This window comes from Natrix helvetica (assembly GCF_964273705.1).
Source record: "Natrix helvetica genome assembly, chromosome: 3".
NCBI lineage: Eukaryota > Metazoa > Chordata > Lepidosauria > Squamata > Natricidae > Natrix > Natrix helvetica.
The window spans coordinates 111,535,064-111,556,609 of NC_138549.1; the positions used below are offsets into that span (position 1 = coordinate 111,535,064).

A 21,546-nucleotide genomic window follows, 5' to 3' on the forward strand; every position below is an offset into this window, starting at 1 on the left:
TCTGAATCATTAGCATTGTGTCTGTGAAGAAATGTAAACCATTCAAATATGGAAAGCCATCCAAATGATAAATTCTGTCTGAACAGACTTATTAATTTATCACTTGTTCTGCAGAGGGAAGCACAAGAAAGAGAAATTGCAGAGCAGTTTCGCTTGGAACAGATTAAAAAAGAACAGGAAGAAGAGCGTGAAGTAAGTGAATTTAATTTTTTACACAACTGTAGAATAACAACTGCGTAAGGGGTAAAGCAAGGGAAGCTACTAGCTGTAGTTTCCATGTTTTTTGTTGAAAACGAAAAAAAAAATTCAGATGTTTTCTACCAGGAGGAAAACAGATATCTGGTATAAGGTGTGACGTAATAAAATGCACATTGTAACTTCATGGTGTGAATCCTTTTGGACTTGTATTGTGAGGTTGCATACAAGATCATAAGTATTTTAGTTCCATCATCATGCAAGTTTCATCAGAAATGAGTATCCAAGCTTTTTTTAATCAATATCACCCATAACCATATTTTAGATGATCTCTTCCAAAGAGATTTTGAATCTCATTTTATATATCATTTTTACTTTTTCAGTTTCTCCCTATCTTAATATTTTTGTTCAATATCATCTTTCTCTTACTGCCCTTACTTACTTATTTATTTATTTACTTATTTATTTACTTACTTACCATATTTTCGGAGTATAAGACACACATTTTTTCCTCAAAAAAGAGGCTGAAAATCTGGGTGCGTCTTATACACTGAATACAGCACTTTTTTGCCTCTAAAGCCCTGCCCCTTCACCAAAATGGCTGTGCATAGCCTTATGGAGGCTTTTAGAGAGCTCCTGGGGGCTGGGGAGGGCAGAAATGAGCAAACATTGGCCTGCTTTTTGCCCACCCAGCCCCCAGCAGCACTCTATAAGCCTCCATAAGGCTATACATGCAATTTTTTGACAAAAAACGGGCCATTTTTTGCTAGTTTTTGCCCCCCCCCCGAGCTATCTGCAAGCTCCCCCCCCCCGGCTATTCATTCATACCTTTTTTTTAAAAAACGGGCCCGTTTTCGCAAAAAACGGGTTGTTTTGGGGAGGTTTGCAGCATGCAAAAACTTTTTTTTCCCTTTTGGAAATCTCTTTAACTGATTGATGAGAATTACATTGATCAAATGCTGTGACAGCAGAAACAAAGTCTTAGGTGCTGCAGATTGTCAGCGAGTTTCTCCAGCACATGGATAAATACACCTGGAAACATCTCCCTACCTACCAAATCTCTTTCTCTCTCTCTCTCTCTCTCTCTCTCTCTCTCTCTCTCTCTCTCTCTCTCTCTCTCTCTCTCTCTCTCTCTCTCTCTCTCTCTCTCTCTCTCTCTCTCTCTCTCTCTCTCTCTCTCTCTCTCTCTCTCTCTCTCTCTCTCTCTCTCTCTCTCTCTCTCTCTCTCTCTCTCTCTCTCTCTCTCTCTCTCTCTCCCTACCTACCTACTGTATTTCTCTCCCCCCCTATCTACCTACATACCTACCTACTCTCTCTCTCCTTACCTATCTACTGTATTTCTCCTCCCCCCTCTCTCTCTTTCTCTCTCTCTTTCTCTCTAGCCCTCTACCTACTAACCTACCTACCCCCTCTCTCTCTCTCTCCCTACCTATCTTCTGTATTTCTCTCTCTAGCCCTCTACCTACCTACCTATCTACACACATTCTCTCTCTCTCCCTACCTACCTACTGTATTTCTCTCTCTCTCTTTCTCTTTATCTACCTACCTACCTAACTACTCTCTCTTTCTCCCTACCTATCTACTGTATTTCTCTCTCTTTCTCTCCCTCTATATCCCTCTACCTACCTACTTTTTTTTAAAAAAATTGCCCCTTCAAAACCTTGGTGCATTTTATACTCCGAAAAATACGGTGCTTACATACATACATTATTATATGCCTACCCATCTGACTGCTATGACTCTGGAAGGCTTATAAGGTTAAAAATGCCCCCAAACAGTACATGAATAACCAAAGTAACCACAGACATCATTCAAATATTTTACAAAACCATTTAAAACAATTAAAACACAGTCTGCTGAAGAATTCATTTATTTTCCTACATAGTCATTTAGTCATCAACATCACCAGATCCTCAGATCTGATGGCAAACCCATGTTTTCCTGCTCTTCTAGGAGGCTAACAATGTTGAGGTCTCATCTCAGGTCAATATAGGCCTAGGATAATTTTAGTCTTGAATACTTTTGTCGTACTATTTAACCAGTATTTGGATAGAATGTCCTTTCAGAGCTGCAGAATAAGTCTACCTTTTGTACTTGTAATTGGACTCCTTCTCAATGCAAATAGCTGTAACAGGGGAAAAAGATATATCTATATATCAAAACAAAACAACATTCACAAACTATGCACAAACATTCCTTATATATACATATTACCTATAGTCTATTGCTATACAACAGAGTTTGCTTATATGATGTTCTTTAATTCAGCTTCTTTTAATAGCCAGTCATTCATCTGTCCACATAATGAATCATCTCTTTATATATCTGCAGTGCAGATCCAAGAATTGTTAACATTGCTCTTCCTTTATTGTTCTTTAAGTGTGTTCCCTGATATGGAATATCCATTGTAAATATCTATTTTGCACTGAAGCTTTAGAGACTAGTTACTTTGGAGGGGAAGTTATTCTTTATATAATGAAAACAGATCTTTCTAAGCTGCTGTTTGTTTTTTCTAGTATAATTGCTTGGGTTCAGTAAATACTATTGCATTTGTTATACAGTTTTGGTAAATGTCAAAATACAATGATAGAAAGCAGGTGCCTCGGAAGAGAAAATAGAAAAGGATAACAACATTCATCCATTTATAAAAGATTAAAATAAGTCCATGTGCAGGTAAATGAAAAAATAATAAAATATTTAAGTGTATGTACTATTTTCAATTTCATCTAATCTTGTCTAGTCTTTCATCTAGTTCTTGTTCAATGCTCTTATGTCTACTAGAGCATCTCTGTAACAGATTACTATCCAGCCTTTATTTGAAGTTCTCCAGTGAAGATCTCGCCACTTCATGTGGCAATAATGTTCCCCATCTGATACTTCATACAATCAGGAAATTTATCCTGACATTTAGCCTGAATCAATGTACTTGTAGTTGTAACCCATTGATTCTGATTTCTATATTAGTATTGTGATACAGATAGATTCTGTATTGTGTATCATGAAGAAAATAAGAGGTTGGAGAAATTTAACAATAAGTGCTTGACAATCCTTCTCCTATCTTCCCTTAATCCTCTCCATGGTAAACTAATTGTCTTCAGATCTTTTAACCATTCATCATAGGGGTTAATTTCCAGGCTCCCTACCAATTGAATTCAGTTTTCATTTTTTGAACTGTGATTCCCAGAACTTGAGACAATATTTGAAGTGGGATTCAATCATGGCAGAGTAAATTGGGACAGTTATTTCCCATTATCTGAAGTATGTATTCCTGTTAATACATACTAAAATAGCCATTGCCTTTTTAGCAAAGGGGGACATAATGGCTCAGTGGCTAAAACACTGAGCTTATCGATCAGAAAGGTTGGCAGTTCGGATCCCTAGCACCTTGTAATGGAGTGAGCTCCCATTACTTGTCCCAGGTTCTGCCAACCTAGCAGTTCAAAAGCATGAAAAAAATGTAAGTAGAAAAATAGGGACCACCTTTGGTGGGAAGGTAACAGCATTCTTTGCGCCTTTGGCATTTAGTAATGCCGGCCACATGACCACAGAGACGTCTTCGGAGAGCGCTGGCTCTTTGGCTTTGAAATGGAGATGAGCACCGCCCCCTAGAGTCAGGAATGACTAGCACATATGTTCAAGGGGAGCATTTATCTTTACTTTTAGCAACTGCATTATACTATTGGATCATGTTTAATTTGTAGTTGACAAAGGCACCCAAACCCATTTTATAAGCAAGATTTCTTCCATTGTATATCTATACATTACATTTTTCCTAATTCGGATGCATAATTATATATTTGTCTTCATTTCAGCCCATTGCACAAGCCTGTTTTGATATTTTCTTAATATTTCTTTCTTCACTAAAGAATTAATCCTCCTTCCAGTGTTGGATCTCTGGCAAACTTGATAAATTTTTCCTCAATTCCCTCATCCAAGAAACTGCGTTAAATGTTGAACAATACAGGGTACAGTACAGAGGCCTATGGCACACAGCCATTAACAAGCTTTCCAGGGTACATTCAGCCAGTTGTGAATCTGTTTAATGACTATCATCTAGCTAGCCTCTATTTTACCATTTTATTAAGGAGAACTATCAAAGGATTTATTTGAGCTGCACCTAGATGCACTCAGATTTATGACATTTTTCCTGTTCTAACTAAGCTAGTAACTCAAGAAAAGAAGATGACTGTGACATGATTTGTTTGCAACAAGCCAGTGTTGGATCCTTTTTATTAAATACTCAGGGAGGTAAATAATAACTGAGGCAATCTCTGCTATCAACAACTTGTTTAATCAGTAACAGCTAACAACAGAACAGAACAACCCCCGGTTTGACAGCTATTTATAGGGTAGCTGTCAAACCAGCAACCAATTAAAACCATGCAATTTCCCGCGGACAACGCCTACGTGTCTTAGCCAATCCTGGCAACCGCTGGTGTTGATTGACACCTCGCCGTTGCCATGGCACGGACACAATACTTTTAATTGTAGTATGTTCATCCAAGGGCTCACAAACATGCTGTTTATTATGGCTTGATTTGAGGCTGAAGAGAATCACCAGTAGTTGTCATTCCCTTTTCAGAATTGGTGCAGACTCAAGAGAGTTGGCTGCTAACTTAAGAGTTAGATTCTGAGCTTGGGACATTGCCAAACCCCAGAATGCACCATCAGCTAAACATAGCTCAGCAGTGAAGTTCTGGGTAGCTCTTTGAAAGGCAAAAGCATTAATTCCTCTAATTAGATAATGCCAGGAGCTCTGTCTATATAACATCATCCTCCAGACCCTCTCCCTGGTTAGAAACAATGGTCTTGCATCTTGTCCTGAATTCCTGCAACCTAATGTTCCAAGGGCAGCTACTCCTTGTCTTATGGGTTTAACTTTGAACTGGCTACTGTGGATTCTTCTGATTCTTGAGACATAGGCTGTTTCTTTAATAACCTAGTACCTCTGTCTTAAATTTCATGCAACTTGCAAACTGATCTCCTTGTTACAATTTATGGATGGGTCACATTACTATTATTCTCATCTTTTTTATATGTAATGTGAGGCAGCAAACGTACCTTTGTATGTAACTCTTGTTACCTATTTTTCTCATATCAACAGCTCTTAGGCACTTTAACCATTAATCAAACCGGCTCCCTATGCAGATTAAATTATTATATACAATATAAGTTATGATTATTCAGATCTATTCAAGCCTTTATTTATGCCTTTCAACCAGTGCTTATGTTTGCTTATTTTTGCCTTGACTACTGAGATTGTCAAGCCTATAACAGCGGAGTACAATCCAGAAAGAAAGGTTTACAATGAATCTTGTTAACTGTATTGTGTATTGTGAAGAAAATAAGAGGTTGTTATACAGAATCTTGGAATCAAGTAAGTCTAAACTCTAGCACATTCATTGTTAATTTTATTATGATACGGCTCCTGTGATCTATTTGAACCTTTTTTGAACCTGCCTGTAGTTTTCTTGACAAAATTTCAGAATTGGTATGCGATTGCTTACTCTCTATGGCTGAGAGAGAGCGACTGGCCCATGGTTGCCAGCTGGCTTCGCGTCTCACAGTCTTCTGGTTTCTAGCCTGATCTCTTCACTGCTACATCAGACTGGCTCTCTACAGAGAGATTTATGAGAAGCCAATTAAAGCTCAAGATTTTTAAGTTACCTTGCATTTTGTTGATGGCAAGTCTGAGGTTGTCCATTATAGATGTCATGCTGACAAGTCTACAGTTTTTTTTTTAATTCTCTTTCTCCCCCTCCCTCCCTTTTTTTTTAAAGCAGGGCTGATACTTTCTGTCTTCCAAGCTTCTGGAATCTTGCTCGTCTACTCCCAAGGATTACTGCAAGTGTTCTGTGATCAGCCATTAACCTATTACCCATTCACAACTTTTTCTCACAATGGATCTACAATCTCTTTGGCTTTATTGCTAACACATCCCAATAACTCATTTTTGTTGGTTTTGAGGGCGTGGGCGTGGGTCTCTTGTGTAAACCTTATGCCAGGTTCTTTGGCAGCTGCCTAAATTGAAGGTGATTCTTTTCCAAGCATGCTTTCTTGGAATTCTCATTAGCAAGGTTTACTGAGGCATCGTTTGGGATTTCAGGTAGCTGCCCAGTTCAACTCAGTGGAGAACCACCCACCATCACTAGACACTTCTTTTTCAAGGTGGCTCTTGGCTTAAGTCCATGGAGGGACTATATGTTCTCTCTAGTGTTCTTTAGCAAGATCTGCTCGGGTAGTTGTAGTTCATCTTTTTAGAGGGAGAATCATAATTACCACCGGATGCCTCCTAATCCCTTTGCCTCTTTTGGTCACATGAGCTGTTATCTCTGCCAAGGTTCTCCCTCCTGGTCTATGCATTCATTTTTCTGGCTCTTCTGAGTGTGTCCGTTGTCCTGTCCAGGAACCTATCATTTCCACTGATGTGTTGTGGTGTAGAAACATTTGCTTTAAATGCTTTAACTCTCTCTTTCAAGAAGATTGCATTTGCAAGTGTATTTTGGATCTTCTTCAGCCAGGAAAGCAGACATTGTACACACCATAATTCCCTCACTCTCCATACCCCTTTGAGCTTCCTCTTCTGATTATTGTAGCCAATTTCCCATGAAAACTTCCCTGTTTGTTGACGGAACTTATGAGCAAACAGAAAGTTGTTTTCTGGAAACTGGGTTTCTTGCATACCTCCTTGAGCTGTCTCAACTAGGTCAACAAAGGCCATATTGCAGTCAATGGATAGTCAGCAGGACTCAATACATTAAAAGTAATATATCAGCAGTGTTTAGGAAACAGCAGAAATTTCCTCTCTCCTGTGCTCTTTTTTTTCCTCATCTGCTTTGTATTGTTCACTTGCCAAACTCCTGTTTTCCGATCAGACACCAAGTGAACTTCCAGTGGGTTTTATTAAAGTCTCTAGAAGGAATGGAGAAGCATCTCTACTTTCTCTCCTTCCTTAATGTCAATTATTGAATGTGTGGAATGCAAATGATGTCTGCCACATAGCAACACATTAACCTCCCAGACCGGATGCAGATTATTTGTTGCTTGTTGACCCATTTAAGATGATATATGTATGTATGTATGTATGTATGTATGTATGTATGTATGTATGTATGTATGTATGTATGTATATACATATATATATATATATATAACCTTTGCAGAGTTGTTCTGGGTTCTTGTTCTTAGGTATTTCTTTGTACGACGCGATTTTGGAGCTTAAAAACATCAAAAGCGTGGAGGCGAAAAGACAAAAGTTTTAATCTATAGTATGTGCATATAGCTTTTGAGCATACTAATTTGTACACTTTTTTGCTGGTGTTTATGTTTGTCCTGGTGTTTTTTTTATTGTTCTTAATAGCACTAACTTTTCATTTTCAAATCTAGGTATGTCCCAATTTTAAGTTCATTGAATCCAGTTTTAACCATACTTGAAGATCAATCAAGCCTAAGTTGTGTAGTCTTTTTTAAGTTCCATTGCTTGATTTCAAAGATCCCGCTATTAAGAATGAATATGACAGAATCTAGCTCAACAGAGGAATCTGAAAAAAGTTGGGCATTCAAAAATTCATTAACATTCTCAAAACACATAACATTTTAAAGAAATGTATTTGTTTTGAAAGCACTAAGAGAACAGTTTGACTTAAAGTTATTTCATTGACATATATTTTCATAACTAGGTAACCCATTCCGAAGCAAATTTATGTATAGAGAAATAAGATGTTGAGAACTTTGCTCTCTTGTTAAAAAAAATATGTGAGAAGGTTACAGGATTTTAATAAACTAATATATCTGTCTAAATATTTAATGGTTTTGATTTTTATGCTTTAAAGGGCAATTTGGCACTTTGCAATTATTCACTCAATCAAGATTTCCTAAGTCCTTTCTGTCCAACAATTAAATTACCTATCACTGCTATGCAGTAAACTATTGGTTTAATAATGTGTTATAAGAGAAGGATTTATTTTAATTAGTTGTTTTTTAGCTGTTATTAAGAAATGGATAAAGATGAATATGTTATTGAGATGTAAATTATAGAACTGTTGTGTGGAAATGGACTTCAAAATCAGGAAGACAGCCTAATACGTGGATAACATTTTTTCTTTAAAAAAGAAAAAGGAACTTAAGCATTAGAAATAAAAAGAAAGGAGTTTACCTTGTATTTAATCAAGCAAAGAGAAAAATCTTTCCCAGTTATCTTACGGCAATCACTGTCAAGATGACAGTCAAAATCATGCAAACCCTGCCCATTTTGTATGTATGTTTGGATATTTAAAAGGTTTTGATTGTGTGATCATGACCATTATCATGATATTTTTTAATCTACTAATCTAGTAGTGTCATTTAAGTATCAGTGCTAGGCAATATTCATAACAGAGCAAAATTTTCTATTATCACTATGTAGGCAAAATTTGACCTGGAAATATAAACTACTTTAAATAAAGACAGTTAAGGTAAGGTGAGGCCTGCCAATCATCATGTTGAAAGCTTTCCAAAAGATAGTAGCCATTTATGGAATATTGGAAATGATAATCTCAACAAAATTTATTTCCTAGGTTTGAATCTCTGTAAAAGGCAGGGAGAATGTGTCAATGAGCCAACTCATGCTTCTCTCTTGTTAGGAGATGGAATGTAAAATGTAATTTTATGGCATGTAATAGGTAAAAGCATAGAGTTGACTTTTCTCTTTTTCAGCCCTCAAAATGAACAGAATTTTAAAAACTGATAGTGTGGAAGTTTGATATTGCTACAAAATTTGAGTCAAGAAGAGGTAACTTACTCTCTCAGAAACCTAGAGAGCTTAATGCAAATGAAAGAAAGCCACCATTTTGGAGAAATGATCGAATTCAGCCTCTGGCAGATCTATAAGCAAAAAATTAATCAAAGCGTACTCTTGTCAGCCTATTTTTTATAATGCCATTCTTATTAACAAAATAATAGAATTAGCAATGACGTAGCTACTGATCTCTACATGACTTTTCTTTCTTTCTTTCCTCAGGCTATAAGGCTGTCTTTAGAGCAGTCATTGCCTCCTGAGCCCAAACAGGAGAGCACTGAATCAGTTAGTAAGCTACGTATCCGAACACCCAGTGGAGAATTCTTTGAACGACGTTTCCTGGCCAGTAGCAAGCTGCAGGTCGTCTTTGATTTTGTAGCTTCCAAGGGTTACCCTTGGGAGGAGTTCAAGCTACTAGGGACTTTTCCCAGGAGAGATGTAAGTAAATAAATGTGTTTAGAATACTTTTTCCATTCCTTTACCCAATTGTAGTTCATACGTAGGATGGTATCTTATAGGATGTGCTATTGCATTTCTCCGAGATGGCCATCTACTGTAGATAGCTTCAGCAAAAGAAAGTCCCCCAATTTTCAAGAGTCTCTTTTCTAATATTTTCCACTTTGTACTTTTCAGCTCATAGATTTGTACCTCTGGTATTTAGGGCTCCACATGTGTCTGTCCCTAACTCTAACTAAGAACCAATCTGAGGATTCTTGCATAACTACCGGTATTTCAAGATTTGAATGTGAGAGCCAGCTTCTCAATGTCAAAATAAAATAAATAAAATTTGCTCTTTGATCAGATTATTCTATAATATCACTGGTATTTAATCATTAATAACAATTAATCAGTGGAACCTTGGCTTCAGAAATTATGGGTGCTCCAACACTGGAGATTTTTAAAAAGAGATTGGACAACCAATTTGTCTGCAATGGTATAGGGTCTCCTGCTTGAGCAGGGGGTTGGACTAGAAGAACAACTCTGTTATTCTGTCTACATTAGCTCTTAAACAAATCTATTTTATCATAGGATAAATATTAACTTGTGTATTCACCGCAGCAAGAAAGGGAGCAAATCAAATAGATTCCTACTAGTAGTAGTTTATTTGATTAATTATAGTTTTGGATGCTTCCTCAGTTGATACTAGATCTTGATGAGTGGGGAGAACCAAACCCAAGGGCATCCATCAGTCCTTGACCTTAACTTATCCTTATTCATCTTACATCAGAATAGTGCCATTTGCTAACCTTGTTTCTGGAATGGAATACCGATCACCAGGAGAACAATGTGTTCTTTCTCAACCCAAGGATGGTGAATGGCACTTTAACCTAGCTGTAACAAACAAACAGCTGTCAATCATTCACCAAACAAGATAGGAGGAACCATTCATCTCAACTGAAAATGCATTTGGTTCCTACAGTTCTTTTGTCAGTACCAAAACAGCAGACTGATTTCTGAAGCAGCCAACTGCATGAGGTCCTAGCAATTAGCCTCTGTCCTAGGGAGGTCTCCAAGTGATGATGGATATATTTGAAAAATGGAAAGAAACCCTTCTGTGGCATTACTTTTAAATTATATAAATAAATGTAATAATCAGATGTTATTCATAACAGACGTTATTCTTGACACATAAGACAAAGTACAAAAGAAAGACCAAAATTAGGGGTGGGCAATTATGGCAACTTTATGACCTGTGGACTTTGATATGATTAGATTAGATTGGACTCTCAGAATTCCTAAATCATCATGGTTGACTTAGGATTCTGGAATTGAAGTCCACAGGTCGTAAAGCTGCCATAGTTGCCCATTCCTGACCAAGATAATATCTTTAGTGGGATCAACTGAAATGACAGAAAAGTGAGCAAAGTTTTGAAAACTTTACTGCTTATTCACTACTTCATGATCTTTTAGTTTCTCCTCCTAAAGGTATTACTTGATTGTTTCTTTTGGATTTTTCTAGTGATATCCTTTAATGACAAGATCTCTGATAACTACTTGAAAAGAATTATGGCATGGGTTTTGTATGGCATGGCATTTGAAACACAAGACAAGAGGCCCTTAACATCTCACAAGAGCATTGGCATGTCTTAACAGCCTGCACCTGCAAGTTTCTTTTGTAATCAAAATTAAACCTTGTATTTCTTTTTCTGTGCCGCATTTCCTCTTTTAAATGCAAGCAATGAAATCCACTTATTTGGGAGTACTATATATCGGAGACTTAAGCTCTTTATTTACTGTATCTGGAGGCCTTAGTAAGTTAAGACTTCTACAGTATTTCACGTTTATTTATCTGAGCTGTAGCTTAGGATCAGTTGGCACCAGTTACTTAAGGTTATTCAAATGCATTTAAAATGTTGCTTAATAATTCAAAACCAGTTTGTTTTGTTTAGAGTATTACGATTCTAAAAATCCCTTTAATTAGTCAATTCCAACAGCAGTTTAAGTAAACAAGGATAAGGAAAAGGCATCTATTTCTTACCCTTCCGTTTCAAAATAGCAGTTAAAATAAATTTAATAGAGGAGAATACAGTGCATCCAGTCAAGGGAAGGATTTAGGTTGATTTAGAACCAGATTGTAACTGGATGATTGCAGGACTATAAAATATAGGTGAGGGATTAAAAGGACTTGGTTGGGAGCAGGTGTTTGTTTGGTATGTTGAATACCAACTATACTGTAGAAGGAGATGGACAGAGAAGGAAGCAAAAGGCTATGTTGTAACATGTATCATATTTCTGAACATAAAAATGGTGAATTACTGGATCAGTTCTTTTAGACCAGCATTCTACAACGACAATCCAACTTAGAAGTTGGATATAAAAATGATTGCCGTTTGTGTGGGGAGAGTGTGAAAAAAGAGAATGGATTTTCCCCCCCGCTTTTCCCCACATTTTCCATTATTTTATCCTTTTATATTATAGTTGTATCCTTCTGTATCTAACTACATTGCAAATTCCATTGAGGATAGTAAAAATTCACCTTTTTAAAATTACTTCAAAACATTCTGCTGATTATGAACTACCTGAGACAGGGTAAGATTCCCTGCCTAGTGGTCATTTCTCAATACTCTCATGAATATTGAACACTAGAAATAACTGTCACCAAGATAAGATTATTCTGTTTAAATGCCTCTACCCTGTTTTCTCATGCTTAGTTTTTACTTTATGAATTTTTGCTAGAAGAAAGTGTAGAAGCAAAATGCCAAGAAATAGCCTTGGCAACATTAAGAAATTAACATTGCTGTGTCTGCTAACTAGAAAATTTAATGATCTCCTGCTGTTTTGGTAATTGGACAAGTAAATGCATCTTAATAAGGCTCTGATCCTTAGTGATCCTATACCCCAAACTTTGTTCATTCCGATAGGGCTTACGCTGTCAGAACTGCTTGAGAATCTGTAAATTACTAAGACATTTTTGTATACATGTTGTTGGTCTAAACTGTACATCAGTTATATTGTAGCATCTGGGAATGTTGTGTTCCCCACTCTGAATCTTCTTGAGAAACATTTCCACACACTGATAATTATAAATGGTGTCTTTAAGCTAATAGCTACCTCCTTTTTGTTACGCAATCTGTATTCAATTGTCTTTGTCTCAGGCTCTCAGCTTGATCATAAACATTCATGTGCACAATTTTTCATAGTTCAGAACATGAGATAAATTAGTTTATGATTTAAAATGTCCTCAAACTTAGCTAACTGGGGGGAAAAACTTTACTTATCTCTTAGAATGCACATGCACAGTATTTGTAGTAAAAATAATTCAGAAATCCAGAAAATGAATGCATAATCTATTGACCTATACCAATTCTTGGAAGAAATGGTATAATGGATTTAAAGTCCATTTTAAATGCATTCAGAATTCAAGAATTATATAGAAAACATAAATTATTGACTCGTGGAGACCAATTAATTCAACTGTGTCCCAAAGGGTGAATATCAGACTTGTGATTGAGCTGTTTCCTTTGAAAGAGAGTTCATTACTAATTCAGGTAGACCTCAGTTTATGTCCACAATTTGTACCAGAACCTCCATCACTAAGCAGTGCAGTTGTTAAATCAGTTAAATCATCATGTGATTGAGACCGATTTTACAATCTTCTATTGCTGCCGTCCTTACGTGAAACAGAAGCTACTGGAAAGGTCACTGATAGCAATCATATGACCCCGGTACGTTACAATCATCATAAATTCATACATTTTACCAAATGCATAAATCACGACTACATGATTGCAGAGATGCTTCAACACTCGTCAGTATAAAGACCAATTCTAAGTAACTTTTTTCAGCACCATTGTTAACAATGAACTAAGTTACAAAGCGCATTGCCTTTGCTGGCAGACTGCCTTTAGTTGTAGTAAATCACTTGCAGATACCTTTTAATGCAAGCCAAAATAAAATACTAGCAACATGCAAATCCTTTAAAAAAGAGACTGGAAAAAAATGAAGCAAAATGATAGTGCCTGCAGTGCACTTCCATGTGGAGACAGCTAGGGACATCTTCTAAAGTACTCTTTTCCCTGGTTAACATGGCCCACTTCCTTTTTCCCAAAAGATATTGGATCTTAGAATTCACTTTTTAAAATTCAATGGGCCTAAATTAATTCCTCTTGATCCCAGTGCATCTTAAGTCTTGGAGGGTTTTATTTGTTGACACTCCAGTATAAAAGTTACGACATTTCCCATTGTCTAGCACAGGGGTGTCAAACTCATGTCGCCACTGCAGCGTCATGTGACACATCAGGATCTTTTCCCCCTTTGCTAAACTGGGTGTGGCCAGCACATGACACATCCGGCCCACGGGCTGGGAGTTTGACAGCCCTGGTCTAGGAGTATAGAAATTCTTTCCTCTTACAATGCACATATCAAATTTATTTTTGATATCTATAGAAATTAGTAGTATTTTTTTTTAATTTTTAAAAGATTTGAACAGTTAGTCTAGTATCTCAGGTAATAGAGATTAGATAAGAAGATAATGAAAATGCTGTTCTTTCAAACAATATTGTTAACAAATGTTATAGCTGTAAATATAGCCTCTAAGTTACATCTGATAGATGATATTTGGCTCTTAGCACAGTATATGTTAAAAATAATACAATACAATACAATAGCAGAGTTTGAAGGGACCTTGGAGGTCTTCTAGTCCAACCCCCTGCCTAGGCAGGAAACCCTATATCGTTTCAGACAAATGGCTATCCAACATCTTCTTAAAGACTTCCAGTGTTGGGGCATTCACAACTTCTGGAGGCAATGAAATGAATCATCATCATCTATCAATTGATCCTAAGCCAATATCCCGGCTTTCCCCCCATTTTGTTTTGTAAGACAATTAAGCATGGGAAAAAGAATTGAATCTCTTTTAAGATGTTACATTCCATAGCTTTCTAACTGATATAATTGTTTCCAGAGACACTAGAATTATATTGTATTTAGATTGTAATACTGACCATTCAACCAAGGGTGCTACATATGTGTATCCAAAGTTGCCCAAATCATAATATTAACACCATATTATTGCTTCCAGTATTTAACACTTGATGGTAGGTAAATTTTATAACATTTGATATATCAAAGAATTAATATCCACTTCTTATTGTCTACAAACAATAACTTTCAACATGGTGTTCATAAAGTCACAGCATCAAAGCTAGTCAAGCATGAATGGAAAGAACATTTCACCATTCACAGAGATTTTATTCCATGAGCTTGTTCTAGCCGAAGGAATTGGAGGTGAACCTCCCCTACAGATTTCAATATATTATAAGATATTATAAGCAACATAAATATTTAGATATTTGGGTTTAACACTTCGAAGACAAGCACCCTGAACAAAAGTTGGAAGCAAATAAGCATTTAATATAACCATTTAGTAGGGCGGTGTATGCTTCAAAATACTCAGAAAGGTTTTTGACCTTTCTCAGACACAAACTTTAGATTAGTGCAGTCCACCCTTTTTCAATTCCACATGAATATGAGAAAAAAAATGCAGCTACTTTAATGCTATTTAATGAATTGATTCTTTAAAGCAACCACATCTTTAAAGATGAGATTACAGTGTTCTTTTCTTACAGACATTAAAAAAACCTGCAAAAGAAGTGCTGCTTCAATGTATAGCAGCTAATGATCTTGCAAAGTCCAAAATATTTCTTGTGAATTGTTTTCAGATCATGGTATTCAGCCCTTTTCTTTAATAATCAGCATTTTACACTTTCAACAGCAATACTAGTTAAACATTTTGAGGCCACCACTCTGTCTTTCCTTTCTTCCATCTTCGTAGTTTAGTGAGTTTCTTAAGCATTGGCAAACATTGAGCACATTTGTTTTCCTAAACCAAAATGAGCAGCCATCCAATGTGTACAGTATATTCTTACTTTTAAGAATATTACTTACTATTAGAGCTCAACAACAACATTCACAGAAGGAACATTTGTTACCCAGATTAGATTCACTATTTGTGTCAGATTAATAATAAGCTTTTTTTAAAGTTCTAGTCCACCAGGTGTGCATTTTAAGTGATTCTCACAGCACTTATATCTTGATAAGAAGGATTAGGAATGAAAGTTAAAGGATTCTTTGTCTACTAAATTCAACAGAGTAATTCATGCATGTGTAAAAAAGCAAAGGAAGTTTGCCTGCTCGAGAACTGGATCCTGTTCTTGGGTGTTAACAGAGGTGATGACTATGATCCTTGTTACTCATGTTTGACATGAGTATATTCATATCATTACTTAAAATGACCTGCCTTGGGCTGTTTGCCATTACTTCACCTTATTCACACACACCCATGCCAGTAAGAGGCTGTATCTAGTAAACAGTCAAGTGATACAGTTGTGTTTATAAATGTATATATATAATAAGATGTGTTAAACAACAAAATGGAAAGAACTTTACTAAAATAACTTTAGAAACTGAGTAGGAAAAGGAAATAGTTGTTATATATAATATTCATGATTTTTTTTTTTAAAAAAAAATCCCTAATCCAAATCACTTTTACATTTGTCCCTAAATCAGATCAGAAAAAGATTTTTGTCAAGATTTCTTAGATAAGAGTAAATATATTTTATTGGTCAAAAATGGCTAAAAAGCCATACCTTAGTGACATTTTCCATGTTTTATGTGCTTGAACCTAATGATTATGACTGACAATTTTGAAGCTGTTGTCTAAGAGAATATGTGCACAATGAATGCTACAGGAAAAAGACAATACATATTTGATAAATATTTAAAGAAAGGGCTGGCAGGAGTGTGACTTGCATTGGAGGTATCATTTCACTCTGTATAGGAAAGATTTAAATGTCAATCAGTTCAGGCTTTGTGAAATTATTTAAATGAATGAATACTTATCTGATAAATCAGGTGTACAATCAGAAATAGTTATATATATCTATAAGGCTTCCCTGTGCCCAGGAGGCTGTATTGTACTGTATACACACATGCATATGCACCATGTACCTGTAAAATATCCTGCTAAACTCAATGCTTTAAAATAGATTAGCTTAATATCTGTAAAAGTGACCACTCTGTATTTTACATGCCAGCTTCAATCCCCAAGATTTCCTAGATCTAGAGATATTCTTAAAAAGTGGATGATGGCAGGGAGCTCAAGCAGTTGGATATGACTTAAAGGACAGTCTAAAGAAAGGAAGAAGGGCTCCTTCCAGAGGGAATGAGGAAGCGTTTGGATGGAAGTCAGCGAGGGTTTTCTAAATGCTTCCCAAATATTTAGAGAAAAGTTAATATTTGGCAATTGATAGAGGCTAACAGAGACTACGTGTTTACTGAATTCTGAAAATTGGGAATTCAGAGGAAATTTCTTCTTTCGGAATATTGCTTTGCATCCAGATAAATGAGAAGGTTATTTATCTTTTAGCCTCCCAACTCTGCTCTTTTCAGAATGAGTATTTTGTTACTGTCTTTGCCATTGTGGCAGCCATTTTGTGAATTGACCATTTCTGTAGCAGAATGACCATGGTGATACCTGGATGCGTTTAGAAAATTTCCAATATTCCTACCAGCCCCAAATATAGCCATAGAATCATGATATGCTTCAGAATTGAATGTAGTCTTTAAAATACCTAGAGTTGGCGGCATAAAAATTTAATAGCACGATACTATTCACCCCTATTCAGAAATGTCTAATTGAGTTCAGTGGGGTTTACTACCAGTTAAATGACTAAAAATTATTACAAAGTCATTCTCCAGAGAGGTTGGCTGCTTAAATAAATTGCAGAGCAGCAATTAAAGTTACCTTCCAGCATTATTATCTAAGGCTGGTTAGAATAGGAAAAATCATTTTTACAGTAAAAGAATTAAACTCTAATCTGTTTGAAAACATATCTCATTCATTTAAGTAAATTTATAAAGAATCTTACCAGAGTGCCTTATACCCCCAAAACATGCATCCAGAATCAGGAACAGGACTGAGATTGGACTTTTTCTCTTGGTTTCTGTTCTGATTCATTTTAGTTAAGAGTGATCTTCTGAGAGAGAGTCTATATTTCAGTAAATCCTTATACTCTCGGTCCTTATTATCAAAAAACATAGAAAGATAGGGAGATCATAATAAGACAGATTTCACTGTCACCCTGGATACTGGTTGAATAGGCCCAAAAAGATTATTATTATTTTTATTATTGCTTGCAGTAAGAGATGTTGCATACCTTTTAAAGCATTTCTTCTGGTCAGACAAACGTTAAACCTTCCATTTTCCATGCTAAAGCAACATATTTACATGCCACAAATAACAAAGTAAATGCTGCAGAAGGGAACCAGCATGATAATTAAGTACAATGACGACCTATATGAACAGCAAATGCCAGGGAGCTAAAACAAAGCAACAACAGCTTTATTTGTTGACAGATGTAAGAGCCATATTGTTAGTTAATTGGGTAATGGTGTAAACATTTGCAAACTATGTGGTCCCTAGGTGAATTAAAAAAAAATCAGCAGGCACTCTGAAAATCCAAGGTGAAAGACAGCAAATCTCTTCCTAGCACAGGTACGCAAATAAATCTCCAAAGTTGAAAGCATCTGAGAAAAGGACATCGTCCATAGATGCTATTAAGGGTAAAGTGAAGTTTGCCAATCCAAGAATTTTGATTAGGATGTGCATTGTTAATCACACTGAAATGGGGAAAAAAAAAGGTTTCCATCTGGTTACAGTCTGGAGGATAGTGTTTATTAACCCAGCCTTGCATTTCGAACCAGTTTTTGCCTGATACACAGAAGACATTCTCATTTTACTTACCTTTCTGTGATTTTGCAATACAGGCGTTGAGGGATTTGGAAAGTGAGTGGATTTAATTAGATACAGCCTTGGACTAAATAGAAGCAGCTAATTTCTTTTCTCAGGTGCACTACTCTTGTTGTCCAGAGAATGAGCCTGTATTAATAGCAGTGAAATGTTAAGGCTTCAGATACGGAAACAAAGAGCTTCCTTCCTGTAATTGCAAACTACAACTCAACATTTTGGCTGTTTTGTAAAAACACAGTAGGTTTTATGTGATCATAGCTGCTTATCTCTTTTAAGTGATATGTTTTCTGGAAACCAGGCTTTCCTTGTAGATAATACTCTATTATAAATGCTTTTTCAGTGGAACCTTAAAAGATTCAATAATTATAGAATAGAATGATAGAGTTGGAAGGGACCTTGGAAGTCTTCCTAGACCTAGTCCAACTCCCTGCTCCAGCAGGAGACCTTGTAGCATTTCAAATAAATGGTTGTCCAGTCTCTTTTTGAAAGCCTCCAGTGAAAGCACCCACAACTTTCTCGTTACAATGTAACAATGATATAAATGGTTTAAGGGATAAATGTTACGTGATTCCAGGTTTCAAAGATTACTCTCATGAAATGGCATAATAAATATTTGCTATTAGTCCATAATAAGTACATCCAGTTACTGTAACTGCATCTGTGGATAGAGAAACTAACCTCTGTTACCTATAGAGGGTGATAACACAAAACATACTCTAACTTTTCTACCTCTTCTAGTAAGAGGTTCATTATCCTATGCACTTGGCATATAAAATATAATCAGCAGTATCAGTTTTAACTGTACTTTCTCCTTCTATTTTCCTTCTACCAATGGTATTATGTATTTCATTTAAAGATGAAAAAAGACTAGAAAAACTGATTTTATTTATATTTTCAAAAGTAATGGAGAAATAATAAATATATATATTTGTGTTACAACCCCTGGTATGCCCAAATATGGGAGGGAACTCACTACGCCCCCTTTTTGTCTATCAGCTCACTACAGGAGACCAGGCAGAAAACCATATTTTTAATGTTGCCGTTTTATGTTTGTGTTGTATTTGTGCTGATAAATAAATAAAGGGAGACTAGTATACATCTATTTCAAGCTATAAGGGTATGGCTAGCTGATGAGAAATAGAAATAGATCTATACTAGTCTCCCTTTATTTATCAGCACAAGTACAACATATATAAACTTTTATATATTTAAACTTGGACTACATGAAATCAGTCAAAGGGAATTCATGTTATCATTCCCTAGTAATTAATAATGTTTCAATGTTGTAACATTTATAGTTAGAATGCAGCAGAAACCTTGAAAGGCATGGGTTGCATGCCATGGACTTCCGGGATAAGTTAATAAACTGTTGGAAAAATCATATAACTTGGATTTGTAAAAATAGATACCCAATTAAAATCTCTTGTCATATAGAATTTCCAGTGATGTACCTTTAATCCAAGTCCTGTTGTAATAATAAATACAGGGTAATATAAGCATAGAATGAGATTTTAGTGAAATAGGAACAGAGTAATGAATTCATACTGCAATGCCTTGCAAAGTAAAATAATTGCATAATGTATCTCATATGTGCACTTGGAAACCAATTAAATTAAGGGAATACTTTGGTGTGTATATTCTGTAAATAGTAATATTTTTCTTCCCCAAATTATAAGTCAATAGTTTCATCAGAGTGCAAATATTTTTAGATTCTGTTAAAAAAATACAAAGCTTTTGGAAGGTAAGATGAAGGATATAGCTAACTATTTATTCTGTATGTTTTGCTGCATATGCTATTATGAGCATGATAACAAGGCTATTTCCTGACTCTCTTAAATATACTAACTAACAAGAACAAACTAATTGTGGAATGTTTATTAGTCTATTTCTGAAAGGGTAACTGAAGGCTACCACCTATACTTTTCTTTTCAGGTTGTCTTTTCTTTTTTATTTTCACAGGTAACCCAGCTGGATCCAAATAAATCATTATTGGAGTTAAAATTGTATCCTCAAGAAACACTTTTTCTAGAGGCAAAAGAATAGATGAAGCCAGATTGCAGGACTAAGTAATTATTTGATAATGAATAAGGCACGGCGAACGCTTTATCCAAATCACTGTGTCCTATCATTTAAATCAGATCAATGTCCCAACTCTGCCACTTTCAAGAAGCTGGGAAGAAAGAATAAACATAGTTCCATAAAATTTTCCCATACATGAATATGTGTTTTCAACCTCATTTAAAAGAGCAGAGAAAATACTTTGCTACAAATACTGAACACTAGAATCTGTTGCTCACTTACCATCTGGCTTTTGTTATAACTAATACACTGTTAAAATGTGAGTGATTGTCCAGTAGAATTTTTACTCCTCAATTACCCCTTTTTTCACCAAGAATTCTTGGACATTTCTGCCTGTACTTTTGACACTAGAATATTGTATATTTGATATCTTGCTAAACCAGTGCTCTCATATATGTGCATTTTCTTTCTGTGTTTGAAATTCGATTTTGCCATCTAATTTTTTTAAGGCAGAAAAACAATAAATGGGACATTTTCATCCTTGGAGATTTAACAGTATTGTAGTAGTAGAAAGCAGAGGGTGTTTTTTTTCCTCTATACTTTCTGACTCTTTCATAAGATGTAAGGTTTTGTTTGGAGAAGATAGTTTGACATATATGCAAGATATTTATTTACTGATTTTTATTTTTATTGTGCTTTGAATCTCAATCCAGATTCAGTTTGGGGAGTATTTTCCATTACATTGCAGTGTGTTGAACTGCTGATGATATGAGTATCTAAATAATGTTTAAAAAAAGGAACTGTAGTGAATGACTAGTACCCAGCTAACAGTTCAGAAAAAACAGGTGTTGGCTATGAATGTCCAAAGCAGCACAAATAGTAAAGTTCTTTGCTCATCATTGTAGAAGAATTACAGGACTCCACTCCTCTCCTCTCCCCTCCCCTCCCCTCCCCTCCTCCTCTCCTCTGTTTTGTTTCCTTTGCTTTTCCCCCCCATTCTGACACTGGTTTGTATTATTTTTCTTGCAGTTTTAAGCACCTTGTTTGTTTCACCAAACAATAAAAATGTAAAATTACAGTGTACTAAGAAACGTTTGCAGATTTTGATTATGGACATGAGAAATGCGTACATCCATTCTGGGGACTGATCTTTCCAAGGGGTTGGAAAGTTTGGAACATTTGAATCAGCATGCTATCTTGAAGCTACATCAAAATTGATTTGTAAGCTTTTTTTTTAATGTGAATTACAAACTGTAGGCTTAGACTGTGGCATACAAAAGCACCATGGAAAATTCATTTTCTAAAT

The 21,546-nt window shown here is 35.8% G+C and overlaps 1 protein-coding gene across 1 annotated transcript in view; it reads left to right on the top strand.

Moving 5' to 3' along the window:
* The window catches only part of FAF1 (Fas associated factor 1), a 216,736-nt gene extending 195,405 nt beyond the window's left edge, over window positions 1-21,331 (top strand). The window contains exons 17-19 of the mRNA XM_081946742.1: window positions 115-192; window positions 9,194-9,409; window positions 20,181-21,331. Coding sequence (XP_081802868.1) covers window positions 115-192; window positions 9,194-9,409; window positions 20,181-20,264 — 378 coding nt within the window. The 3' untranslated portion in view covers window positions 20,265-21,331. The remainder of the gene's footprint in view (window positions 1-114; window positions 193-9,193; window positions 9,410-20,180) is intronic.
* The last annotated feature ends 215 nt before the right edge of the window (window positions 21,332-21,546 follow it).